The following is a 26,071-nucleotide window of genomic DNA, read 5'->3' on the forward strand; positions in this document are numbered from 1 at the left end:
AACCTACAGTCCATACTGCGTCCCAGTTTGCCTAAACTCCTCGTCCAAAGCCTGCTGCCTCACAGCTTTCTGCCTATCTCTGTAGGTAGCCAATTCCGAAGATAACCTATCCTGTAAAGCCGAGCTTTCCAAGAGCCTAGCAAAAATTTCTTCATTGACCTCGAAGGTCAGTCCGTCCGCAAAATAGAGCGATCTGGCAGGGACTGGAAGTAGCCATTCCTTCCACGTCGTTCCCATAACCGATTGCCAGTTTCGCCTAAGTCCAAGATCAAAAATGTTACCTATAGAAGCCGAGTTAGGAATGTCGGCATACTTGTATGTGTTTTCTGAGGTATTGCGTCTCATATTTGATCTGTACCTGGTCGATTCATATGTTTCAATGGTGGTCATGTTCCTCAAGACCTCGTATATGGAGTAGGCACCGAAGAAAAACAATGCAATTGACATTGTGACTGCCAAGATAAACAAGAACATCACGTTGAGGGAGAAATCTGCGGCGGGGATGTCCTCATCGTTCAGGAAGCTGTAGAGTTGAAGGCCGGATACGAGGGTGCCATAACTGGCAAACAACCAGGAGTATATCAGGAATTGAATGAAGAACTTGTGATTTCTGAATCCAATACAAATGGCAAACCAAGGACAATGGTGGTCCATTCTCAAAACACATTTCCCACACGAAGAACAATGGTGGCTTCTATCTGGTTTCCAGCATTTGCACTTCTGACAATGTCTCATGGAACCATTGTATTTCATTGTCAAACTTCTAGATACAACAATTTCGGGTGGTGTTACCTGGTCCCTGTCCAAACTTGGATCTATAAGCAGTTCTGGGAAGTCGAGAGGCGATCCTGGTCCCATGACCACCAGGAAATATGAAATTAAAGCCAACGACACCAATCCCGTCGAAATAGCTATCGTGACAAAACCATCCCAGAAATCGGATGACTTGAGTCCAATTTTCAACACTATCACGAAATATGACCACGACAGCAAAAATGTACAGAGAAACTTGGGAAACGTAGAGGCAAGCATACAACAGCAGGCATTCACCGAGGCAGGCGGTGTCAACAGCCTGCCAAATGCCTGAGTCCAAGACGAGCAGTCTGTTAACTGTCTTTCGTACCCCATAGTGGCACAAATATGATTTATTTCCCGAAGCACAACGCGAGTGCTGACATGAATACGTGTTGTGGAATTCTGACACAGCTGGCCAGCCCGGAATAGCATTGCCCCAAAGTAGTGTTCAAACAGATTATGCGCCGCACTTCAATTTTGGGACTCAAACCGTTCTGCTAGAACTACCATCGGTCAATTTCCTGCAAAAAGACTAGTGATAAAGCATGGTATAATAACTAAAAAGGGTATCAAATCTATTTAACTTCGTAAAACTTCCTGAAGATGAGAGCAGCAAGGGCGTTCGTATCGAAGATTGTCTTTCCTCCGTACAGCTCAATTCTAGTTTTACCCTCGTACTGGTAATTCAAGAGTTCGTCCAGAGTAAGCTTCTCCAGACCAACAATGTCCATTTCAGCGGCTACATCGATTGTGAAAACACCTGGTTGGTCGCAGGAAAACATGAAGAATACCCTGGTGATAGTACCAGATAGCGTTTGGGAGGCTTGGATGGCAGCAGCAGACATGCCATTGGCTTCCAGTAAAACTCCATTCTCAAACAGATACTTGGCAGAGTATCTGTAAGATCCGTATCTAGGGACACTTCCCTTTCTCTTCTTGAGCTCGCGATAGTGGTAGTATTGCCTCGAGAACAGCTGCCTCAAAAAGTTCTTTTTGCGTGGATGAGTCTGCAATCTGAGCATCCCTTGATCGATGTCGGCCATGTACGAGTTGAGCAGCTTTGACAATCTGTCTTCTCTTTGCTTCAGCCTCATGAAAGTGGTTGTCACATCCTTAAGCTCCTTCTGTCTGTCTGCCCTCTGTTCGTGTTTCCTCTTGATGTCTCGAGATATGTCATCAAGTAAATCTTGGAAACAGTTCGATCTGCTGATCTTGCCCATTTCCTCTAGCTCCAGAACCTTCTCCATTGTAATCTTCTTCAATTCACGGAACGACAAGAATTTCAAATTCACTATGTTACCGTCAGTATCTTCAACAGAAGTGGACTTAGAGCCTTGCTTGCTGATAAGAGCTTTATATGCAACTTCATCAGGGCGCTGGATCTCTTTGATCAACAGGTCCAACAGGTCTGTGCCAGATTGCACCTGGATGATATAGATGAGACAGGTCTTCACTTGAAGCAGCAACGACTTGGCATATATTTCCTCTGGGTCCTCGGTAGCAGCCACCGGGATCAGTTTTAAGATCACAGGATCAGAAAACGAATAGCCTGGAGCACTACGCAACACCATGATATCCTGAGCGAGATCTCTCAACAAATCCTCTCTTTCCGGAACCAGATCATTAATCTCAAGGTTGACCAGTTCAAACACTCCGGTAAGATCATGGTAACTGAGAACGAGCTCTGGGTGGTCTTCGTTGGCAAAATCACTGTAAATACTGGAGATATTGTATGTTGTCTCCATGTCTTCCACATTAATCAACTTGCGCAGCATGCGACGAACAAGCTCAACAGACAGATCAATGAACTCGTTTAATGGCTGTAAGTAGACATTCTGCGCTCCAAATGCTTTCATAGACACCAATTGGTAGAGTACTCTCGAAAGTTCGATCAGGTTCTGCCTCATGGCTAAGGTTTGTCTCTCGCTAGAACCTGGTTGCTTCAAGCGGATTCCGTAGTTTTCGGGTCTCAGCAATATTGGCAGAAAGTAGTTCTTCATGAAGACTCTTCCAACAAAAGAGAGGTAATACCTTTCAGATTCACCAGGGTATTTCAGCTTGAGAAATTCGTACAGCTCTTTGCACAAAGTGCGGATGTAGGTCGGCAAAGCAGCAATCACATATTCGATAATCAAGATAAAATCGTTGGCTGTCTCCTTCAAGTTTGTCAGGTTCTTGACGAACTGATCTCTAGTTTCAGGATCTTCAATGGCAGTATTGTTGTCAATACCCACGATCATCTTGAGAGTTCTTTGGCCAGTGAGGGCCTCTTCCTTCTCAATGAGATTATTGTAGATGTTCAAAGGAGTAGACTCAAAACTCAAATCCACGTCCTTCAACAGTTTGGTGATGTGAGCCCCAAATATCTTTTTTGCTGACAGTCTCTGATGAGTGAGATTGTTGAACATGTTGAGAACAGATTCCCACATCATGCTGTTGACCAGGAGCTTTTTTGCTGAAATGTCGCTCTTGAACAGAGCCTTGAAGCCGTCGGTTGCAACAACATCGCTGATCCAGGACTTGATGTTGTACAAAACCATTTTCATATAAAGGTACTCCTCTCTGGTCTTTGGTCTCTCGATGTCAGCATTCACAGGAGTGAAGCCAAAGATTTTCAAGACGTAGTCCTCAACACTTCCAGGTAGTTCCAGGACATACGAAGGATTCTGCTCAATAGCAGCAAAGAGCCTACTGAGATATGCTGGTTGGGTTTGCAAAATGTAGAACATCTTCTCATAGCATTCTCTCAGTTCTCTAGCGCTCTTATTGAGGTTGGCTTTGACTTCGGGCTTTGAGCTGGTGCTGGAAGCAAATGTGTCTGGAATCTCAGTTTCGGCAGTATCCACGTCTGCTGAAAGGTGTTTGTTCTTGTAGTTCACCAGTTCGTCAAGAGTAATTTTGTTTCTGTTCAAAAGACCAATTTTCACATCCAACGCACTTATTTTACTCTCCAGAAGCTCAATCTGCTTGGCTTTCTTGCTCGCTTTATCCTTGTACATCTTTATCGACATGTCCTGCTCAAAATCCTGATCTCTCTCATTCAATAAGCTGGCAAAGTTCCGTATGGCACGCAATGGTGGACTGGCCTCAAATACCAACGATTTGTATGCATTCGTGTGTTTGGCAGCTCTAAAGCAGCTCTGAATTTTAACGATCTTTGCCAAATTCTCAGGTCTGGAGTAGTAATCGTTCATGGAACTAAGCTGATTTCTTAATCTCTTGCTCCTGGCAATTGCCTGAAGCTCACTTAACGCCTCGTAATGCTCCTCGATATCGTCAATGAGCAATTCGTTGGAAAATCTGCTCAACACACCACGCACCGCCGATTGAATCAAAATCACCGAGTTCAAGTTCTTCTGGAGAGATCTCTTGGAATTTGCCATTTGCTCCCTCAAAGCCTTTCCGCGGGCAACTGCTGCCAGTGTGTTGAGGGCCGACTCGTTGAAGGACAGAGTATCCAGAACGTTGTTGAGTTGATTCCTTGCAATTCCACCTCTTATGATTCCTTGAAGGGCAGTCAGGGAGTCACGAGCAGCCTCGGCCTCCAATGCCAATTCCTCAGGAACATTCATTTTGGGTCTCGAGATCACTAATTTGTTGTGTAACGATATTCCCAAGCTGGCAACCTCATCGATGCGTTTTCTCAAAAGAACACCTCTGATCCTTGACTGGAGCTTGATCGCATCGTTGGTACATCTCAACAGAGACTTTCTCCTTTGGTAGTTCTTTTCTCTCATGAAAAAACCTCCGCGGATAAGCGATTGTAGAGCAATGATTTGGCTTTCATGTTCGGACAACTGGCTCTGGAAAGCGTCGTAAGCCGAATGGGATTGAGACCTTGCTTTACCAAATACAACCGGAGCAGGCTGCAATGGATTGCTTTTACCAATTGACCGTCTTAACAAAAGACCTCTGGAAATCGCCTGGAACTTCACAACACCAGGAGTAAACGTCTTGAGCATAAACTTGTCTACGAACAAGTTGTATCTCACCAGTGAACCTCTTGCAATCGCCTGGAGCTGTACCATGTCGTAATCAGAAGCACTGTAATCAGGGACGTATGGCATCAGCTCCAGTTCTTCTCCCGCATTTGTATTGTCAAAATCAAACTCAAGGTTCATCATTTTGGCGTACTTCTTCTGGATTTCTTCAATCTTGAGTTCAGACTCAGAGATGCTGGGACTCAAGCTTGGTGAGTCGCTGAAGAGGTTTTCAGGAACGGGTAAAGAGACCTTTCTGAGAGAGACCTTTCTAACCGAGGCCGGAGCAGGTTCCAACTTGGAAACCGAGGGCGTCTTGGCCAAACTTTTGTCAAAAGTGTCTATCTCGCTGATTTTCCCTAGACCAGCATCGTCAACTCCAACTCCACCGTCAATGTTATCAAAGTTTGGCAATTTCAGCCCTCTGATCTTGCTCTGAATTTTTGAGATTTCGGCCTTGGAGAAGTTGATCTCTCCGGAAAGACTCCTCAATTCTGGTGCCTTTCCCTGTGACGAAAGCATGTAACTGAGGGCATGAATACAGAAAATCACCTTGGGAAAGTTTTTCATTTCGTAGAGATCAGTGAGCTCAAACCTGAACATGTCTGGAACAGAAACGTGCTCCAAAAATTTGAAGAAGACGTTAATGTTCTCGGTGTACTTGAACTGAAAACCTCTGTTGACTCCGTAGAACGAGTTGGAAGTGGCATTACCATAGTAAATGTTCTTCACAAAACCGGGAACAAACTTCTGCGCCAGCTTTGCCAAAACGATACCATTTCTTAGGTATTCCTGGAACTCAACTATTGAGTCTTCTGTCTCTGATAGATCAATCTTCTCCTCGATGCAGCTTTCAATCCATGTCTTAGCTTCAGCAATACGACAAAGATACTCGTATGTCTGAATGGTCTTTCTATCCGTATCCATATTGCTCGAACTAGCGATCCGGACTCTTTGCATTCCATTGACTGCCTGGGAAGCCTTGAGCTTTGCCTCGATAGTGCGTAGCTTATTCAGATTCTTCAAGGAGGGAGAGTTCGACATTGCACTGTTGATCTTTCCCATAGTAGCCAGGTCATCTTTGCTCGGACTTTGGGGCATCCTTGTGGTCTTCGTGGGTGAGGGAACGTTCTCGTAAGATCTGTTCTTGACCACGTCTCTCTCCTTCTCTAGAATCAATCGCTTTATTGGCGAAAGCTTGGACATCTCAAACTCCTCAACCTCTCGCGTGGGACTCTCGTTTTCCTTTGCAGAAAACCGAGATCTTGTGGGTGTTCTGGGAAGTTCAGGATCATTGGTACGTGCTGACGGAGTCAATGGAGATCCGATGGTTGGGCCCTGGCCACCAATGGACTCCAAATACCGCGAAGCCAAGTTTTTGCGAGACATAGCAAAAGTCAGCCAAACACTGAGTTAGCAACAACAAAAAAAACTGAAGACCAAGCGTAGCTTTGTAGATCAATTACCAATTACGCTTCAGTTCGAGTGCCCGTATCAGAATGTGAAAGGACGTGTGTGCCTCGTTGGAAATGTAAACATTGCGTTTCCATGGCAACACGCGAACCCTTTGACAACGGTATTGGTGCTGGTTCCAAAGGGCCATTGACATTTCCACGTCACCTCATCACACGAGCACAAACTGTGGCTCCTCATGATTGTGATTACTAGGAAGACCCAGACAGAGATAACAAGCGAAACGTCAGACTATTCTGGCATTGGTTTCCTTTTAGTGTGCTAGTTTTTTTCTTGGACAGATATATCTGCTCCGAGTCCATTTTTGTGCTTTTTGGAGCTTTTCGAAGGGCCTCACAGCGTGGTGAGTCACATTTGGTTGCACGCCGTTACAACTGAGTAGACAAGATACTCCAAAGACAATAGTTGGGACAAGACTACACCTGATTTCTGCTTGGTTGCTCCGGAGCAAACCAATAGCATAGCATACATTATTTTCCGGGAGTTTAGTTTACTTCAAGGATGACTGAATTCTGCTCCAGAGAAAAGTCCAAGCTACGACACTTACCACTCACCGTTGGGGTGCCGTCATCAAGAGAAGATTCTCCCGACACCGTTTACGAGGGCATCGGAGTTACAGAAGACTCTGAAAATCCACAGTTGGTTCATAGATGGACCCATGATGCTTCGATCGTCTGTCTGGCTGCTGCCCCCAAGAAGGGCCTACTTTTTTGCGGAACCCAGGATTCGTGTATTCTGGTGTTTGATCTCCAGACGTACCAGAAAAAAGCTTGTTTGGTAGCCCATACCGGCTCTGTGCTGTGTTTGACTGTTTCTGAAGACGAGAACATTCTGTTTTCGGGAGGTAGCGATTCACTTGTAAAAGTGTGGGACGTGCTTGCTCTCACCGAAACACACACAATCTACTCACTAGTGGATATTGGTGACATCTTCAGCATCACATGGGTTCAATCGTTGCACACTGTTGTTTTTGGAGCGCAGAATGCCTCAATCTTGTATGCCCACCTGCGTATCATCCCTAAGGACGATCCCAGCTTTCTGCCTTCCAACAGATTCGACAAGTTTTTTGACTCGGTCGGACCAGGAGGTCACCATCAGAAGAAAAAGACTCAGAGATCAATGTCCATGCCTAGTGAGTCCTCGAGGCTGATCGAAGTTCCGGACTCCAACATTATCACCTACGCCCACAACGGCTACGTTTATGCCATGCTCAGCACATCGCGAGAGCGCAATCCAGAGATGTTCGCTACTATCCCAGACGTATATCATAATATCATTGTTTCTGCTGGTGGCGATGGAATGGTTCATATCTGGAAGGTTGACGAAAACGGCATGGCCTTGTTGCACACTCTGGACAATGACGAAAGTGTTCTTTCCCTAGACTGTCAGGAATCGTTTCTGTATTGTGGTTTGGCGGATGGCCAGGTCAAGGTCTGGGATTTGTCTACTTTACAGCATATTCGAACCTTCGATTCTGATGAAGGAGATACCTCTGCCATTGCAATTCATTTTGACTGTCTGTTCAAAGGGACACCTCGTGGTGTGACCAAGTGGAAGTTCAAGGGCGAACAGAGAACTGAATGGGTTGCTCATGACAAAACTGTTTTGTCTATAAAGACGATGAAGCGAGGTGGTTCTTACTATCTTCTGACGGCTGGTCTTGATAATTCGGCAACCTTGTGGTTGATTGATGCCATCAGCATCTTTGAAGATGAACTGGGCTTGGAGTCGAAATGCGATTCATCTTTGGACAACCAGTCGATGTTGCGTGTCCTTTCTCAGTTGGTCGCTTTCAGAACTGTCTCCAAGAATCCAGAGCTTTACATCGACCAGTCCAGACAGTGCGCTTCTTTTCTGAGGAGTTTTTTCAAGAACATGGGTGCAGACACTGCACAGCTCATTCCTGTAAAGGATGCAAATCCTATCGTGTTTGCTTGTTTCAAAGCGTGTCGGCCTCCTGCGGATAGGACCACGCGAGTATTGTGGTATGGTCACTACGACGTGATTGAGGCTGATGGAAGCTTTTGGGATAGTGACCCTTTCACGATCACGGCATCAGATGGCTATCTTTACGGAAGAGGTGTAACAGATAATAAAGGACCAATGTTAGCCGCGGTGTATGCTGTTGCCGAGCTTGTGGCAACTAATGCACTGAGTTCAGATGTGTGTTTTCTTATTGAGGGAGAAGAAGAGTGTGGTTCGTTTGGATTCCAAGATGCCGTTTTGGAGAACAAGCCCCTTATTGGAGAGATTGACTGGGTCATGCTGAGCAATTCATACTGGCTAGACGATAAGACTCCATGTCTGAACTATGGTCTACGTGGTGTTATTAGTGTTGCGATTGAAGTATCGAGTGATGGGCCTGATAAACACTCTGGTGTTGATGGTGGTGTATCGCGTGAGCCAACCGTTGATTTAATCAACGTTCTTTCCAAGCTCACTGATGATACTGGCCGCGTTTTGATTCCTGGTTTCTATGAACCGGTGAAGCCTATCACTGACACCGAGAGGGAATACTACGAGAAAATTGCAGAGAGAACAGGGAACATCACTGCTGATACGTTGATGGCAAGATGGAGGTTTCCCTCGTTTACTGTACACACGGTCTCCGTTTCAGGCCCTGGTAATCGGACAGTCATTCCTCGCTCCGCAGTTGCATCTGTTTCTTTGAGAATTGTTCCAAGTCAAGATATCGACGAAGTGAAGAAATCGCTTTGCGGCTACTTGCTGGACTCTTTCAAACGGCTCAAAACTGACAATAATCTCAAGATCTCGGTGGAGCACGAGGCAGAGCCTTGGTTGGCTGATATCAACAACGAGGCGTACAAGATTCTATTTGATGCGGTAGTTGCTGAGTGGGGAGTGGAGCCTCTGTTCATCAGAGAAGGTGGTTCTATCCCTTCGATCAGATTCCTCGAGAAGGCTTTGGATGCTCCAGCCGCTCACGTACCTTGTGGCCAGTCCTCTGACAACGCTCACCTCAACAATGAGAGAGTGAGAGTAACAAATTTGTTTAAAACGAGAGCCATTATGAAGAGGACGTTTGAAAATTTGTCATAGGAGTTACTAGGAGTCTCTGGGGTATTTCTAGTGAGAATTTCATTGAAGCCCAGAGAAAGTGCATGCAAGTTCACAGATATTTGTTATATTTCATAGAGTCATAGAATTGTACATACAATAGCATACGGTCATTTGCATTTTTACTCTTTTATTTGTATTTTCACCAATTCCTTAAAATTCTGAATTATCATGATAAGTAAAGCTGAGCCCTCCACGTCTCTCTTCCCCACAAAAGGTAACATCCTTCATCAAACTATCACAGAATGGAAACAAACAAAATATATAAATTTGAACAATGTTCTACCATGCTTCTGCTTTCACATGATCAATATTTTCTTCAAATCATAGCGTTGACTCGTCAGAAACAGGATACCGTCATTATCTTTTACTGCGCCGCGAGTCACGTGGTCCATCATTGATAACAGTTCAGGATGAGATATCGTATGCACTGTCTCCCCGTATTTGCCACACTTAACTGACTTTTGATTAGCCAGATTTTTCTCCATTGGTTCTTTTGTTGTATTTGAAATTCAGACAGAGTTAATTGAGTCAAGTCAATTTCTCCAGTACCTCCTTTCTCTATCGCAGATCACCCAGATCAACTTTCAGACCATCGCTGTGCCTCCGTTGACATAAAGACAAGACTCTCCTCCTAAGCTTCAAATGCCCGGCCTCTTTGATCTCGGCGAGGATGTTATTACAGGAAATCTGATCCCACTTTTGGAACCTAAAGATATCCAGAATCTGGGTCAGACGTGTCGCTATGCTCGGTCTATTGTCAACCAAGGAATAGTGTGGAGAGAGATGTACCACAAGACCTTTGGAAAGGCACCCACACCCTACTCTCTGACCGAGCTCAAATGGCCACAACTTTACAAACTGCGAAAGGATGCGAATTTGTACACGTGGGGAAAGTTTGATGGAAGATTGGGTTTGAGCAGGGATGCTTTTCCTGAGGGCATTATGCCCGGCTCTGTGCCATGGCCGGTGGAACTTTTTCACATACCATTAGCAGATGTGACCTGTGGTGGGCTTTCATTCCAGGTATTGACATCTGATGGTGACTTATATTGTACTGGATCTTTTCACAGCGCGTTTAGGAAAGGTGCACCTGGTCCTATTGAACGCGACAGTCTTAGACGAATGGATGATGGAGCTGGATCAGCCGACCATCGGTTGCTAAGGGAACTTCCACAAGCTGTGATTCCGCACATGAGAGGTCCTCACCGTCCTGGAGTCATGATGATGCCAGATGTTAAGAGAGCAAACGAAATAAGTGCCACAAAGAAAACTGCAAAGAAGGTCGATACCAAACAGGGATTGCTGTTTCAACTCCTTACTGAAGGTACTGCCAAGATCATTGCAGTCAGTAGTGGACGCCAACACGTGCTTGCTTTGGACAATGATGGAGAGGTTTGGACTTGGGACACGGACTTTTTAGAGGACTCCGTAGGCGTGAAACTGAAGTTTCCAGGACTTCGGTCTGGCTCCATCTTCTCAGTTTCTAGCCCTATCCTCAAGATCAGGGCTGGCTGGAACATGAGTTCCGTTTATGCGCTGAACCTTGGAATAGTAGTCTGGATGTGCAGAAAGAAAATGTCACGATCGAGCCAGAGGTCTGAAGGATTAGAAGCACTCTACGTTGTTATCCCGGAGACTGCCTCTACTTCAGACGACGACAAGGTGGTTGACTATGTTTGCTTAGATAATGAGCTTGTGTATCTCAAAGGCTCGGGAAAGCTGTTCAGTATCAAAGTCCACAGGGATGCTGAGTCAGGGGAGACTTTGCTGGGCCGTCTGCTGCCATTGGCCAGCAAGCTGAAGAAAGTGCTTTCAAGGACGGACAAAATCACGAGGCTTTCTGGGTCGTTCAGGACGTTGGTTGCATTCACACTAGAAGACCATGTGATTGTTTTAAGACAGGAGAATGGTCAAGAAATGGAGGATGCAGTTCCCAGAATTTACGAGGAGCTACAAAATGTGGAGTGTGTATCAGTTGCAGTGGGTGATTGGCACTACATGGCGCTGCTGAAGAGCGGGAAAGTTCTCACATGGGGTCTTAACAATGGCGGATGCTTGGGAAATGGTGACTTGGGAGTTAAGCGTATTGATTCTCCGACTGAGGTAAAGGTGGAAGGCAAGGTGTTGGCCATTGCTGCTGGTGGCTGGCAATCAGGCGCAATTGTTGCAAAGGAACATTGAATGAGATAAGCATGGTATACAAACAGAGGCATTGAGTTCACCGCAGTTTTGGGGGAGATATGGTGTTCCTTTGCCGACCTTTACATAATGCATCTTTGATCTTGATTGAATTTTCATGAGTGAAAAGTTATCCACTAAACACGCACAGTTCGAGTTCTTCTTCTTTCTAGCCTCGATGTCGGAGCGGAGTCTCCCTCGTATCTCATCCTCATGGCATCCTGTTCGCAGATCATCCGGTCATCCAGTAAGTAATAGTCTTCCTTGATGGAGGTTTGACAAACCGAGCAAACGAGACATCCAGGATGGAACTTTAGCCCGTTATCTGTTTCCAGGCAATTTCCTTCGATTCCAGTGCTGCACGAGTTGCATATCGAACCGTTAACCTCGTGAAAGTGATGTTCGCAGTAAGGCTGATCCTTGAAGACGTAACAGGAAGTACCCTTGGAAAAGGGTTTGGCACAAGTTTGGCATCCGAAACATTTGCGATGCCATTGACCTGACAATTGTGAGTCTTTGGACCAAATAGACTTGGTGTTGCCCTCAATTTCAAGGCCACATTTACGACACGGACCTTGACCTGCTGGGTTTTGAGATTTGGGCAGGAACTCGTTTTCATACAACGTCGACTCGCTGGCTGTTTGCTGGAATGAAGATGTGTTGATAGAAGCAGAGGGATATTCCTCAGCATCTTCAAAGTCCTGGGCCAGAGTAGAATGGGAGTCCTGCAATCTCATGCGCCTCAAATCATCCAGGATTGAACCTGTGGCAACTTGAGCAGTTTTGTTGGTTTTGTGCGAGTGCAAGTCCTCCAGATCTTCTTCCGTGACTTCCTGGATGGCTGACATGTCAGCCTCAGTGCTATTCCGCGATTTGGAGGAAGGCTCTCGCTTCACCTCCAGGTTATATATCTTTGGATCATCTGTATGCATCGTCCCCACAGACGTCACTTTTTGACCTGCATCCATAGTGTACACGGATGATGCCATCGACATACCGCTGTCTCGGTGGAATCGAGTGAATGTGCTTGGAGCAGGAGGGCTGTACACATTGAAATCACCGGAGAAGATCCTAGGTTTCGAAGAGACACCGTTGCTATCTTGCACAACTATACTCGGTAAGTCTAGGTCGTCTGACTGGAACTGTTTCTTCATGTTTAGCAATTGCTTGACGTAGTCGTCATCGTCGGACTCAGCCTCCGCAGAGTGAATCTGTAGACCACTGTCTTCCCCCATAGCCATTTGCCTTTTTTGATTGGTTAAAGATGCTGGAGCATACAAGCTTAAAGTGTCCGATTCCCTGGACTTTTCAAAAATAGTGGAGTTGCTGTGAACATCACGAGTATTCTGTCCTGGGCTAAAATCTAGCTTGTCTTTTTCAGCCGCTTCTGGTGTGGTACTCGTTGAGCTAATTGTGTTTGTGGAGTTGAGGAGGCTATGAGAAGAAGTCTGTGCCTGACGAGACTTGGGAATCCTCAATGGCTCATGCTCGCTTTCGGCAGAAGAAAAGGAGCCTTTCTTCAAGGAATCCGTCTCAGAAAGCTTGGAGCGGGCAAATTGACCAGGTGAATTCCTCGACTCATAGATGTCCCGGATTTTACTTCCACCGCTCGATCTCGCACTGGCAGCATCACGCAGCGAGAAACTCGGATCACTCATGGTCTTCTGCTTGTTAGAGGTCGGCCCCACAGGAGCAGTGAAATTTCTAGCAGAAGCAGAAACAGAAGCAGACAGCGACTGCGACGAATTTGAGGAGTTTCTTTGATAAGAACTATGCGTTCTAGATCCACGAGGTCTATCACCTTTGTAGACATCGAATCCAGCTCTTTCGTAAACTCCCTTAACTCTCACCTTTGGATTGAGAGGTGGAAACGGCGAATCAAACCTAACCCCTGAGCTACTGGACCTTATAAACTCCGGAAACGACCCGACATCTGTTGATGACATGGGAGTGCCCACCATTGTAAGATTGCTGGAAAGTCAAGCACCGGCTTCACTGAGAACTAAAATGGAAGGCAAAGTCCAAACCGCAGCCAGTGGACTAAACAGTCAAGCAAAGCACTTGATGATACAAAAACACGAAAATAGAAGCCTTTCTTACCGATTTGGCTTTGAAACAAGCAGGCAATCTCAGGAACAAACAAACAATCCCGCGGTTGAAGAAACACGCGAAAGTACTGGGTTCAAGAGAGTGGCAGAAGTCGGCAACCCCGAAACAAACAATAATTTATAGATTTTTTCAGTGTGGCTCCAGTGACCTTTTGAAATCCACCAAGAAAAATAAAATATTGAGCCCAGCGATTATACAGTAAGAAGAGTTTTAAGTTACAGTTGTGCCGAAGCCCGAATTTGCGCTTTTCGAAGTTTTGGAAATTTGACAACAGACACGGTACACGACCGTGCGGCTTAGCATAGAAGGCTGAGCCAAGTTGAAGACGAGAAGGGCCATTAGTAAACGGTCTAAGGTAAAATCGCAAAAAATGATCAGTGCTAATAAATGCATGTATGTCCTTCTGATATTCGTCGTACGAGTCAATCAGAGCTATTTATTTCGTCTAATCCCAAGACTCTTTCGTCTTCTATGTCCAAGTTCTCATCCTGCCGACTCATCTCAGACAGACGATTCTTAACCTTTCCGTATAAATAGAACGTGGTGATCCCAAAGGAGATCCCAGTTATCAAAATGCTCACAAAGTCCACCACCTTGGATTTGGTATCTTTTTCTTTGCTTAATTCCCGAAGTCGCGACCCCACAAAGAGATGTATGAAAAGTTTGGGTGAGGATATGATGCTTGCCCAGGTGAATACCACGGCAGAAAGTCCAGGTGCAGCAGCAAGTGCTCCGTTCGAAAACGAGTATGGTAGTGGGCATATTCTCAATAGTGTGAGTATGAAAAGACTCTCTGGCCAGTTTTTTCCGGTCAAAACCAGGGCAATCGACTTCAGAGTCTTGTTCTGTTCCACCATACGAACAGCCCTGGCGTGTAGCACGTTTCTGAATAATAGAAAGGACGCAAGCGATCCCAAAACTGTTCCAGCAGCGAGAACAGGATATCCACCAGGACATCCCCAAATCATTCCGCTCAAAGTCGCAAGAAAGCTGTAGCCCACAACAGGTGGGAATGAAACGCAAAATAGTAGAGTGAACATTAAAAGATACCCATACTTCAATTCTCTCCATCCCTGAGCAGCCAAAGCCATCAATTTGATGATCTGGTGATGATACACTATTATCACCACCTCTCCAGCAACCGCGCACAAGCACGCTAACACAATTGCTATCTTGGCTGTTAGAGATCTGTTCAGAAACCAGCTTCTCGCTCTCTCGACGAATTGAGTAGCAATCTCCAAGTTTGACCTCACGAGCTCGACATCCTGGAAAGACGAAGACATTAAAGGTGAGACGAGACAACCACCAGTAAACAATAATGGATATGGTCGCGAGAGAACAGAAACTCCGAGACTTTTAGGACCGCAGCCTCGTTTTGAGGGTCGTGTGAAACACCATACCGAAAGGTCGTGTGCAAAGAGAGCCGTGCATTCACCAAAAACTTAAGCCGAAAGCCCCGGTCTCCGAAGATCGGATCAACTTCGGATTAAATGGTAATTCGCCATGCGCTGTTGGAGGAGACCAATAATAAATATTTTCACTTGAAGCATGCCGATTCAACCGGTAGAACACTCAATTCGCGCACGCTGAGCGAATGCAAAAAGCCGCCGTGTGCCGATATGTGCCAGAAGAGAGTCGTAGAAATCGACTCCTTCCTGTGCTACAGACAGCGTGAATCACTGTATGCTGGGGTTCAACCAGAAGCTAAATGCAAATATTATGATTATAAACCTGTACCGCAACCGCAGATCGCGTAATCTTCAGTAAATGTCTGTCTCATCCCTCTCAGCGCGCCAATAGCCGGATTGGGCTTACTCTGTGGACCCAAATGGCATCGGCCTGCCATCTGCGAAGGGCCCCGAGGGCAGGCAACCAACATGCCAGATTCCGAGCTGTGAATTTAAGTATCTCAATGTCGTTTCTTTCTTGGCAACATCACTTTTTTTCTTCTAGATCGAGAATCTCGCCTTTGTTTCGCTGCTATTATTTGCTCAGCTAATTGTCATTTATCAATTACCCCGGAACGCTATGCTTGCAATCGGGCTAGTTCGAACTCCTGTGCTGCTGTCAGCCTCTAGGGGCCTGATCCGGCCCGCGTTTATGGGTCCCAGGAACATGGCCTTCCGTTACCAGAAAATTGGCGTTTGTCTAAGAAACTACGCTGACGTCTCTGGGAAGCCTTCCGAGGAACCTAAAGACATCAAGGAGGTGAGTCTTGTGCCGAAAAAAGCCCCTGATGCTAGTCTCCTTGTAAAGGTGGAAAAAGAGTGCAAGCGCAGAGAAAAGAAATTTCTCAATGACACCGTGATTGGAAAGTTCTTGAAGTATTCCGTCATCGGATGCTCGGTCTTCAGTTTTTCAATCTTATTATTTGTGGGTGGGGTTTTCATCTACGATTACACCACTTACGCAGATACGGAGGCTGTGGAACACTTGCTAGTGCCTGAACTGGCGCTGAACCCTCCTCGTGGCGGGCCTGAAAATCTGCCCATTCTTTCACAGCACTTGGATAGTTTTGACAACGAGGAGAAGGAGGAGCTCAGACACAGACCCAAGTTGGTTGTGCTGGGGTCAGGTTGGGGCTCCGTATCGTTACTGGAAACCTTGGATCCGAACGATTACGACGTCACTGTGATATCTCCCACCAACTACTTCCTGTTCACACCGATGCTTCCTTCCGCTGCGGTCGGAACACTTGAACTAAAGTCTCTGGTCGAAAGCATCAGGAACATCATCAGAAGAGTCAACGGCCATTATCTCGAGGCAAATGCTGAAAAGATTCTGTTTTCCGAGAAATTGATTAAAGTGTCTGTCAAGGATGCCGAGGGCAAGAACCGCCCGTTTTATGTTCCATATGACAAGCTGGTTGTTGCAGTGGGGTCCACCTCCAACACCCATGGTGTTCAAGGCCTGCAATACAGCCACCAATTGAAGACAGCCGAGGACGCCTTGACCATTAGAAAGAAAATCGCCTGTAACTTAGAACGTGCATGCTTACCAACCACTTCTGATGAAGAGAGAAAGAAGCTCTTGTCATTTGTGATCTGCGGAGCCGGTCCTACCGGTGTTGAAGTAGCTGCCGAGATTTTCGATCTACTGAACGAGGACTTGTGCCGAGGATTTCCGAAAATCCTCAGACAAGAGATTTCCATTCACATCATTCAATCCAGATCGCACATTCTCAATACATACGACAAGGCTATAAGTGAATATGCCATGAAGAGATTCGAAAACGATTCCATCGACCTGCTGACCAACTCCAGAGTCAAGGAGATTCTCCCTGATGAAGTGGTTTTTGACCAAAAGAACGAAAAGGGCGAGATCGAGAGAAAGTCTGTCCCCTTTGGGCTTTGTCTTTGGTCAACGGGTGTTGCTCAGAACCCACTTGCCCAAGATATCGTCAAATCGCTGAAGTCCTCCCAGCAGAATAGAAGAGCCATAGAGACGGACACCCAGTTGCGTGTAATTGGAGCTCCACTTGGTGATGTGTATGCTATTGGTGATTGTTCTACTGTGAGAACCGACTTGGCTGACCACACCGCCGAATATGTTCGTCAATACATTCACAGCAAACATTACAGCCACATCCAGCGTCATTCCAGCATCATCACAGATGACGATATTAGACACGTGAATTTGTCTCACACCGAGCTGAAGGAGCTTTCTAGTTATATCCAGTGCAAGAACCCAATCGCCACAGAGGCGTTGGCTTTGATGCACGAGTTCATCCCCAAGTACGACACTACAAACTCGGGTCACCTGTCCTTTGACCAGGTTAAGGCCATGTTGAAGGAAGTGGACTCAAAGGTGACTTCTTTGCCAGCAACTGCTCAAAGAGCTCACCAGCAAGGAAAGTATCTCGGAAAGAAGCTCTCCAAGCTGGTGAAGACCCACATCACGCTTTCCATCAACGATATCGTGGATGGTGACATCGATAATGCCATCTCCAAGCCCTTCAAGTACACCCATCTGGGCTCTCTTGCTTATATTGGAAACTCTGCAGTTTTGGACCTTCCAGGGTACCAGATTGTTGGTGGATTGATGGCCATGTACCTGTGGAGAAGTATCTACTTCACCCAGTCCGTTAGCATGAGAACAAGAGTTTTGCTCTTCATGGACTGGTTGAACAGAGGTGTATTCGGAAGAGACATCTTGAGTATCTGATTTGCAGAGATGAACCTAGCATAGACAGACGGGATAATTCCCAGTTGATTTATAAATCTTGACCACTAGAAGGTAAATGAAGAATGAGAATGTGAAAATGCACACATGGGCTTAAAGTAGTGCACCTCAAGGGGGTTGACCCACGTCAAGTGCAACACGACCGAATGTTGCACCCTCAATTTTGGCTTTCCAGGACGCTTTCCTTTCTGTATTCCTTTCTGAAACCAATTCCAGAAACTATCTGGAGTTATTTCAAGCTGACCAACACCTTTGATAGCAGACTCAAGGAGAGTCTTCGCAGACTTCGCGACTCTACGATGAGGCTCTCTCCAACGAGGCTTTCTCCTTCGAGGCATTCTCCTACGAGGCCGTCTCCAAGTAGACAGACCGAAGGTAATATTGCGAAGAAGACTGTTGCCAGCGACCGGAAAAAAAATGAGATCAAGAGTGCGTCACCTGAAAATTTGACTGCTCACGGACACGGTTCAAAATCCAATGAAAACAACAGTGGTATCCTGGCTACTCTTTCGTTGAACCGGCCTGGAAAAGCTACGTTTAACAAGTACTGGAACCACTCTAAGAAAGTTAACGAGCCGGTCACCAGTTGCGTTGATGAACCCAAGGAGCCAGAAAATGTTAATTTTGATCCGCCCGTTGAGAACGACACGGATTCAAACTCGGATACTTCCACATCAACAGTTATCCAAAATCACCAGGAAGAAAACGCAAGCACCGGCACGCATGCATTTGAACTCATATCAAGTGACTCAACACAAGTGGTTCCATTGCATATCGGTAATTTGCACAAGAGCGTCACCGAACAACAGATACTTGATCTTTTCTCTGCCGTGGCGCCAATTATTTCAGCCCGAGTGTGCAAGGATTCAGTTTCTGGGGATTCACTCGGATACGCATATATCAATGTTGCAAATAGTGCTTACGCTGAGAAAATTATGAGCACACTGAATTACTCCACGGTATCGGGGCGTGAGATCAGAATTACTCCATCTATAAGGGACAAGACCAAGAGAAGTACTATTGGCGCGAACGTTTTCATATCCGATTTGCCTTGCAACATCACCTCAAAAATGCTTTCGGATATGTTTGAATCTTTTGGAGTATGGTCTTGCAAAGCAGATAATGTCAAAAGGCATGGATTTGTTCATTTCAGGAACAAAGCAGATGCATACAAAGTTGTCGATCTCATCAATTCAGGTGCGATATTTGATACTCCAGCAACCGCAGCCATTCACATATCGAAGACGGACAGAAGCCATCTACCTGCATTCACACAAAGCAAACCTCGTACTGTATCTGATGTTGTTGTAATACCACCACCGGCAATCTCCTTACACAACATCAACGACCACAGGAAACCAAAGGAAAACCTCACAATCTTTATAAGAAACCTGCCTTTACATACCAGTGAAAGCTCGATAAGGGTGCTGGTGGCTGGATATGACACAGTGACCTCTATTTTGAGCAAATACATTACGAGTCGGGACGCTACATGGGCACTGGTTACTTTTGGTTCCAAGAATGGCACATTGAACGCAATCAAGCACCTCGATGGGTCCAAATATTGTGGTAAACGACTAACTGTGGAATTGGCTGTTCCTCTAGAAGAAAAGAGATATGGTATAATGTCTTCAAGTACCAAAACCATCTCTCCTTTGACGTTGCTGGTGAACAACCTAGATATGTCTCTTGGGAAAAGAGAACTTTTCATGTTTTGCTGCCGGTTTGGTCATGTTTTAAAGGTGAAGGTTTTTAACAGTCGTGCTGGGGGTATATTCAAGGCTGTTAATTACGGCTATATCACAATGGCTGATGCTGAGTCGACAGCTCGTGTCTATAAAAACATAGGTGAGCTTGGAGCCAAGGCGTACATTGTCAACGTTAGTCCAAGCAATCCAAACCAAAAGACTCAACCTATTCGGAAGCTGAAAAATGGGCATCCACCGGTGTTTCAAAAGTTTTACGAGTCTCCCTTGTCGGCCACACAGGTCTCTTTGCTAGATGAATTCAGAGTGTTTGTTCTACATTCCATCATGGAATCCAAAGTTGAGATAGAACGACAGAGATGGATGAGAAGTCAGGTGATCGATCTCTTGACAGATATTGCTTACAACCATCTGGGAAATGAACTTCATGCATCTTCCGATTTCGCAGATAACATCGCTATACTTGATGCAACACGCATTGCTCAGGAAATGCTAAGGCTGTTTTGGGACTATGAGGAACTCTTCCACTTAGCAGTGGAATGTCCATCAGTAGACTGCCAGTTAAGAGTCAAGCTTCTATTACCAATGATTGAAACTGGAAAAGCACTTGGAATTTTGAAGGATATCAAAAAGTGATAACCTCAGTATCAATGCTATACATTTGAATAAAGGCAAAAATATTATCATGAATTAGATGTGCTGTACAAGGAAATTGTTATTCTATTCATATGCTGTATGCACTTCCCTCACTCTTCGATGTTGTTCTCCAGTTCCAAGTGCTTATGAGCTCCCCATCAAAACTCTGGTTGACCTTTGAGTCCACAGCAAGGTTGAGGTCGACACCGAACCAAGGTCCCCAGATGGGTCGCGTAGCTGTGGCCGGTTGTGGAGGCATAATGCCTTCTTTTTCGCTAGAATCACCCAGTCTAGTTCGCCCACTCTCATCGAACCTCACTTTCAGATGTGCGTTTATAACATACACAGGCTGAATCGCGGGAATCAGATGCGTGTCGAAGGATAGTAACGTGTGTTGGGATGCGGGAAGGTTTGCCCATAGGGATTGGAAAACGGCTCTCTCTCCAAACGGCTGACCGTTGATGATAACCGCAGATTGTGGATTCAACTGTGGAAGAATCGAAGCCTGGAAGGCCTGTGGGTTGTTTTGGTACCTCTGCGAAGAAGTGACAAAATCAGTATCTAGCGTCAGCAGAATATGCTTCAAGAACTGTTCAATTTTGGCAGCTAAAGTAGGAAGTTAGTATGCACAGCAGAGACAGACAACAGAGAGCTACTTACATGGATCCTCTTCTTGTTTGTTCATTTCGTGGCGGGCATGCAACAGCTGGCTAGATCAGGTTTGTGATTCCCAACTTATTGAAAGCCTTTGTTGCCAGAGAAGCATCTTGAAGAGTCGTGAATGGTCCAATAGTCGTTTTTTACCCAAATCAATAATAGCCAGGACACGACAAATTATGTGATTAAACTCTTTTTGCCCCGTGACTTGTGGCTAAAACGAGCACTTCGAGGGAACTACATGAAACAGCAATCCCTGCAAAGCAAACTACGAGAATGAAACTCTAACACACAAAAGCTTCTTTTTGTGTAAAATAATTCCACACATCTGTGTCTTTTTGTGTAAGTGTTCGCGGATGAGTGGTGACAGCATCCTCTTGACGCACGTTATTAGACCCAAAAGGAGCTGCTTGTGATGAGCAGCTGCCGGCCTGCCTACACTAAAGCAGCTATGACAGCGGATCCATGGTGATCTCGTTTCATTAACCGGCCAGGACAAATTGCGAAAAGGTGTAATATACTTTTGGAGTAATAATTTTACTAGAAATTTTGTAAAGTGAGCTTGTGAATCCCGATTTCAAATGATCCCAAAAGGTGCATTTTCCCGATTGGGACAGGCAGGTTGCCGCAATGGGAAGTGCGCGTAACCAGCAATTTCTCGAAAGGGCGATCTGGTTGACCTTAAAAGGGCGATAGCTCAGATCAACCTTCCCCATTCTGATCGGATTCAATCTAGATACTGTTTATAACGCATTTGATCCGCCGCTTTTCCTATCAACTGATTTTAACACCCTTCCTTCTTGATCTCTTCCATCGATTATCTCCAACTGAATCCATTCTTTCCAAACAGATCAATCTCAGAGAAGCTCATCCTGCAGATCGTGCGTGCAATTAGTTGATCCTGTCATATCGATCACATACCAACAATATTTTTGCCCTACCTTTGAGAAGTCATTCGCTTTGCACTCAGAGACGCTATTTCAAGTGCCATATTTTAGTGTTCAAACAGACAGTCGAACTTGATCCACACCAGTGCAGATCCGTTCCGGTCCCGACCTATTCTCTTCTTTCATCTGTTGCGCTGACGTTTTCCACGCCAGCAACTGAACAGACCGAATAGGCTATTACTATAAGCAAGACTATGTCAATTTTGGCTGCCACTCATCTGACTTCACATTTGAGTAGCCACAATTGCTACCAACAACACGGAAGATCCCAGAGCGATCAGACAGACAGACGGTCCAGATCAGGAATCAGCTCCACGATGGATTTGCCTAGCTCCAGAAAGCATTCTTCCAATTCCAAATTCCCAGTTTTTTTTGCAGAATCTCACAGTCTTATATCCGGCAAGAAAAACGTTGCTATGGTTAGATCATTGCCGCTAGTCAGCTCTAGTAAGAGAGCACGTGAAGATGACGAAGAAGACAACACAGTCGTTGAAACTAGCTTTTGTGCTAAGAGAGCCAGATCAGCTCCGACATCTCCAATCAACCGCTCCAGTGCCGATACCACACTTGTGGAGGATCTCAGGCTCAATAATGATATCATCATAACGTCTACATCCACCCCTAAGAAGCCTTCGGGAATGATGACCCCTCCACCAAGTGATCCTCTGGGAATGGATCAAAGTCCATTGCAAGATAATGGTTCTGGAACGAGTCTATCAACGCCTATGTCATCTCCCAAGACGACAAAGCTTCCTCCAATTCGTGTGAGACCTATCATCCGTCCTAGTGTGAAGCCCGTATCTATCATTGAGAACTCTTCGTTATACTTCCCAGATACATCCTACTCATACTTTTCGGGAAGAACGACGCTTCCACGTGGTTTCCTGGAGAGTAATGTCCGTGAGGCAAGAGAAGACAACAACGACGAGTGGAGAGAAACGATGGTTCACAGTCTAAGGGCAAATGATGGTCAGAAGTTCAGAGAATTCAAAGACTTTTGCCTTCAGTCCAACAAACAGACAGACACATCCGCGGCGACAACGAATTTCACTGGGCAAGACGAGCAGCCTCGCGTGTCGTTCGACTCCAAGGTGTCTTCCAAGGCCACTCAGGAGAGACCAAGATTGGCCCAGTTGATAGACAGAAGACTTCTGAGGAACGAATCTGCAACTGAGGGATTCTACAACACCAGCAATATTGTGAACTTCCCTTTCGTGAACAACTACACGTACCAGTCACACGATTATCTCAAGGACCTGGAGATGCTCTCCACCACGGCTGCTCACAACATGCCTCACGGATACACACCTTCTCAGAGTTTCGTGCCACAAATACCGCCTGTATCTCAACCTATCCTTCCACACAACCAGGTGCAGCATCTGCCCTCGCAGTTCGTTGCCTCGCGTGCCGTTCCACTCTCCACCATACTCTCTGAGACCCGTACCGCTTCACCACCTCCTCAGACACCTCGGGTATACAATCAGCATGTGACTCCTTTGAGCTCTCCCAAGCGCAATCACGAGCACATGGGTTCTCCCACCAGATTCGTCACCTCTCCAAAGATGGGTTCTGGTTCTCCATCAACAACCAAACAACACTCTTCGCCCACCTCCTCCACTCGTGTGTGTATCTCGTGCCAGTCCAACCAATCGCCTTGCTGGAGACCCAGCTGGTCTGTGGTCGAGGGCCAGCTTTGCAATTCTTGTGGTTTGAGGTACAAAAAGACTGGAGCCAGGTGCTTGAACAGAAAGTGTTTGAGGATCCCAGCCAAGGGAGAATGGTCTTTCATGAAGTCCAAGGGAAAGACCAATGCCATTTTGTACGATGACGAGGGAGTCAAGACGGGATCCATGTTGGCGTACAAGTGCTTGCACTGTGACGGTGTCGTGGAAGTCGAGGAAGGTCGCTAGCGCCGCACCAAACCATAATAAACCAATATATGATGATGAGCTTTCGCAACTAATATAATCAATTCGCAGAGACAGTGATATATCTCTAAACAACAAATGAACAAAATATTTGTCTTTGTATAATCAACTAAACAATAGTGCTGGCCAGTCAATCGCGTGGCTCGTATTACAAAAGTCGTGGAAAGACGCCATTTATTGGCCCTCCATCATCAGTCCTCCGTCAAAAAGTGTTTTTAATTTACATTGTTCTGTTACAACTCTGCTTGTTGATTATGTCATTTGCTCTGAGAAGTACCAGAACTGGCATTTTTGCTGCTCTCAAGAGCATACAAGCGCAGAGACGACTGGTGAGCATTGCCAGGGTCCCCCGGCCCCAAATGATGTGCACCCGCCCCTCCACAATATCTCTCCGCAGATACAGCGAAGCCACCACCACTGGAACCGTTATTCCAGAAGACGTTGAGAGACTTTCTGTGGATGAGTATCACCGTACTGCAGAGCTCACACTAGAGTCTATGTTACAGGATTTGGAGGAGCTTCTCGATAGTAGGGAAGTGCCCGGTGCAGACGTTGAGGAAAATGTGAGTATTTGATCTCAAACTTGATCAAAATAATAAGGATACTAACCCTGTCAGTCTGGAATTTTGTCGCTGACATTACCTGTGAACGGGTCTTACGTGATCAACAAACAGCCTCCTAACAAACAGCTTTGGCTGAGCAGTCCGATCTCCGGACCCAAGAGGTTTGATTTCACTGGAGGAGAATGGATCAGCCTTAGAGATGGACTAAAGCTGGTGGATATTCTTGAGGAGGAGATTTCATCGGCAATTGGCCAGGATTTCCAGTTCACGAGGATAGATTTCAGCTAGAGCGGCACAGCATACTTCCGAAGTTGCAACCGAAAGAGTTCCCAAAAATAGCCACCGGCTCGCCGAATCGTGTCAAACAACTGCTGCTGTGTTTTTCTGCTAAATATCTATTAAGTTCCTGTACATCCCTTTGCAATAAAGCCATTCAATACAGTGTCCCAGACAGGAAATTTGTAGCGCCAGTCTCCCAAGGTCGTGTACTTCTCCCAATAGCCCAGGAAAAACAACCGTATCAAGCCACGTTAGCTTGCAAAGGCCACAGGGGCAACTATCGACTTCGTTGATTCTGTTACAAGTCAGCTTTTCTTCCTGTCCTAAAGATTCCATCGTTCAAAGGGTAATGATGAGTTTACACGCATCAAAGCCAGTGTCAATTCAGGACAGAACGCTGGAGTTCCAGCAGTGCGTGTCCACGTTCAACAAGCAGCAAAACAAGCATTCGAAGATCGGCAATGGAGGTGCGAATTCACCTACGATTCCCCAGACGAGCAAGAGCCAGTTCTCCCAGAAAGCAAGCGCCATTGCCAAGGATATTGCGCGCGTAACCAACAGTCTGAGCAAGTTGGCAGTTCTTGCGATGCAGAAGCAGATCTTCTCTGATAGGCCTACGGATATGGTTGAGCTCACGTATGTGATAAAGCAGGACATCTTCAAAATCGAAAGACAGTTGAAGGATCTGCAACATTCAATAGCCGGTGGCGGTTCGATATTGTCCTCCTCGGATCCACAGGTGAACGGTTTTAGCAAGAATGTGATACAATTGTTGAATACGAAGATAAAAAATGTGAGTGAAGAGTTCAAGACTGTTTTGGAGGCGAGACAGCGCAACGAACTGGCCTACAGGTCGAGGCAGGAGCAGTTACTTGCGATTTCTTCAAACGGTATGGGCTCCAATGATAATAGTGGTGCTGCTACCCCAGTGGGAATGAGCGCCGCGTCTCCTCCAAGAAAAGGCTTCATGTCGCCGGCCTCGGCAACAGTTCCATACGGGCTTAGGAATAAGCAGGTGGCGTCAGACAATCCATTTCTGACTTCGCTAAACAACTCGGCAGACGACCCAGAGACCTCTGTGCCGATGATCACCTCCAGCAACGTCCACAACCAGCTGGCCCCTCAAGAACAGGACTTCTTAAGCATACCCGACCAGACCAATCAGTTACTGTTGCTGGAAGAACAGAACAATGTATATCTACAAGATAGAAACCGGGCTGTTGAGGCCATTGAGAAAACGATCAACGAGGTTGGTTCTCTGTTTCAGCAGCTGGCCACGATGGTCAACGAACAGGGCGAAGTGATACAGAGAATCGACAACAACGTTGAAGATATCAGTGTGAATATAACTGGAGCACAAAGAGAGTTGTTGAAATATTACCATAATGTTTCGAATAATAGATGGCTGATAGCGAAAATGTTCGGGGTGTTGATCTTGTTCTTTTTGTTGTGGGTGTTGGTGAGTTGATGAGAACCCCTACAAAAGAGACAATACCCAATATCTGATTGAAAATGCTACTAGAGAGACGATTCGGAGGTCATAATTTCGTGCCAGCT

The 26,071-nt window shown here is 45.9% G+C and overlaps 12 protein-coding genes across 12 annotated transcripts; 7 read left to right on the forward strand and 5 right to left on the reverse strand.

Moving 5' to 3' along the window:
• Positions 1-3: 3 nt before the first annotated feature.
• Positions 4-1,128, reverse strand: KUCA_T00000149001 (uncharacterized protein; the record flags this gene model as incomplete). Its single annotated transcript, XM_022604659.1, has 1 exon — positions 4-1,128. The coding sequence occupies one exon, from the start codon at positions 1,126-1,128 to the stop codon at positions 4-6; it is 1,125 nt and encodes a 374-aa protein (XP_022456206.1).
• Positions 1,129-1,370: 242 nt separating this feature from the next.
• Positions 1,371-6,164, reverse strand: KUCA_T00000150001 (uncharacterized protein; the record flags this gene model as incomplete). Its single annotated transcript, XM_022604660.1, has 1 exon — positions 1,371-6,164. The coding sequence occupies one exon, from the start codon at positions 6,162-6,164 to the stop codon at positions 1,371-1,373; it is 4,794 nt and encodes a 1,597-aa protein (XP_022456207.1).
• Positions 6,165-6,749: 585 nt separating this feature from the next.
• On the forward strand, positions 6,750-9,308 carry KUCA_T00000151001 (uncharacterized protein; the record flags this gene model as incomplete). Its single annotated transcript, XM_022604661.1, has 1 exon — positions 6,750-9,308. One exon carries the CDS (start codon positions 6,750-6,752, stop codon positions 9,306-9,308), a length of 2,559 nt encoding a protein of 852 aa, XP_022456208.1.
• Positions 9,309-9,971: 663 nt separating this feature from the next.
• KUCA_T00000152001 (uncharacterized protein) lies at positions 9,972-11,510 on the forward strand (the record flags this gene model as incomplete). Its single annotated transcript, XM_022604663.1, has 1 exon — positions 9,972-11,510. One exon carries the CDS (start codon positions 9,972-9,974, stop codon positions 11,508-11,510), a length of 1,539 nt encoding a protein of 512 aa, XP_022456209.1.
• A 134-nt stretch (positions 11,511-11,644) lies between these two features.
• KUCA_T00000153001 (uncharacterized protein) lies at positions 11,645-13,468 on the reverse strand (the record flags this gene model as incomplete). The annotated part of the gene is made up of 1 exon (XM_022604664.1): positions 11,645-13,468. The coding sequence occupies one exon, from the start codon at positions 13,466-13,468 to the stop codon at positions 11,645-11,647; it is 1,824 nt and encodes a 607-aa protein (XP_022456210.1).
• A 570-nt stretch (positions 13,469-14,038) lies between these two features.
• Positions 14,039-14,899, reverse strand: KUCA_T00000154001 (uncharacterized protein; the record flags this gene model as incomplete). Its single annotated transcript, XM_022604665.1, has 1 exon — positions 14,039-14,899. The coding sequence occupies one exon, from the start codon at positions 14,897-14,899 to the stop codon at positions 14,039-14,041; it is 861 nt and encodes a 286-aa protein (XP_022456211.1).
• A 745-nt stretch (positions 14,900-15,644) lies between these two features.
• KUCA_T00000155001 (uncharacterized protein) lies at positions 15,645-17,780 on the forward strand (the record flags this gene model as incomplete). Its single annotated transcript, XM_022604666.1, has 1 exon — positions 15,645-17,780. The coding sequence occupies one exon, from the start codon at positions 15,645-15,647 to the stop codon at positions 17,778-17,780; it is 2,136 nt and encodes a 711-aa protein (XP_022456212.1).
• A 164-nt stretch (positions 17,781-17,944) lies between these two features.
• Positions 17,945-20,140, forward strand: KUCA_T00000156001 (uncharacterized protein; the record flags this gene model as incomplete). Its single annotated transcript, XM_022604667.1, has 1 exon — positions 17,945-20,140. The coding sequence occupies one exon, from the start codon at positions 17,945-17,947 to the stop codon at positions 20,138-20,140; it is 2,196 nt and encodes a 731-aa protein (XP_022456213.1).
• An 88-nt stretch (positions 20,141-20,228) lies between these two features.
• On the reverse strand, positions 20,229-20,825 carry KUCA_T00000157001 (uncharacterized protein; the record flags this gene model as incomplete). The annotated part of the gene is made up of 2 exons (XM_022604668.1): positions 20,229-20,746; positions 20,801-20,825. The coding sequence occupies 2 exons, from the start codon at positions 20,823-20,825 to the stop codon at positions 20,229-20,231; spliced, it is 543 nt and encodes a 180-aa protein (XP_022456214.1).
• A 1,113-nt stretch (positions 20,826-21,938) lies between these two features.
• Positions 21,939-23,654, forward strand: KUCA_T00000158001 (uncharacterized protein; the record flags this gene model as incomplete). The annotated part of the gene is made up of 1 exon (XM_022604669.1): positions 21,939-23,654. The coding sequence occupies one exon, from the start codon at positions 21,939-21,941 to the stop codon at positions 23,652-23,654; it is 1,716 nt and encodes a 571-aa protein (XP_022456215.1).
• Positions 23,655-23,926: 272 nt separating this feature from the next.
• On the forward strand, positions 23,927-24,523 carry KUCA_T00000159001 (uncharacterized protein; the record flags this gene model as incomplete). Its single annotated transcript, XM_022604670.1, has 2 exons — positions 23,927-24,235; positions 24,290-24,523. 2 exons carry the CDS (start codon positions 23,927-23,929, stop codon positions 24,521-24,523), a joined length of 543 nt encoding a protein of 180 aa, XP_022456216.1.
• A 340-nt stretch (positions 24,524-24,863) lies between these two features.
• Positions 24,864-25,982, forward strand: KUCA_T00000160001 (uncharacterized protein; the record flags this gene model as incomplete). Its single annotated transcript, XM_022604671.1, has 1 exon — positions 24,864-25,982. The coding sequence occupies one exon, from the start codon at positions 24,864-24,866 to the stop codon at positions 25,980-25,982; it is 1,119 nt and encodes a 372-aa protein (XP_022456217.1).
• Between the last annotated feature and the right edge of the window lie 89 nt (positions 25,983-26,071).

The sequence above is a fragment of the Kuraishia capsulata genome, genomic scaffold (genome assembly GCF_000576695.1).
Source record: "Kuraishia capsulata CBS 1993 genomic scaffold, Kuraishia_capsulata_scaffold_1, whole genome shotgun sequence".
Taxonomy (NCBI): domain Eukaryota; kingdom Fungi; phylum Ascomycota; class Pichiomycetes; order Pichiales; family Pichiaceae; genus Kuraishia; species Kuraishia capsulata.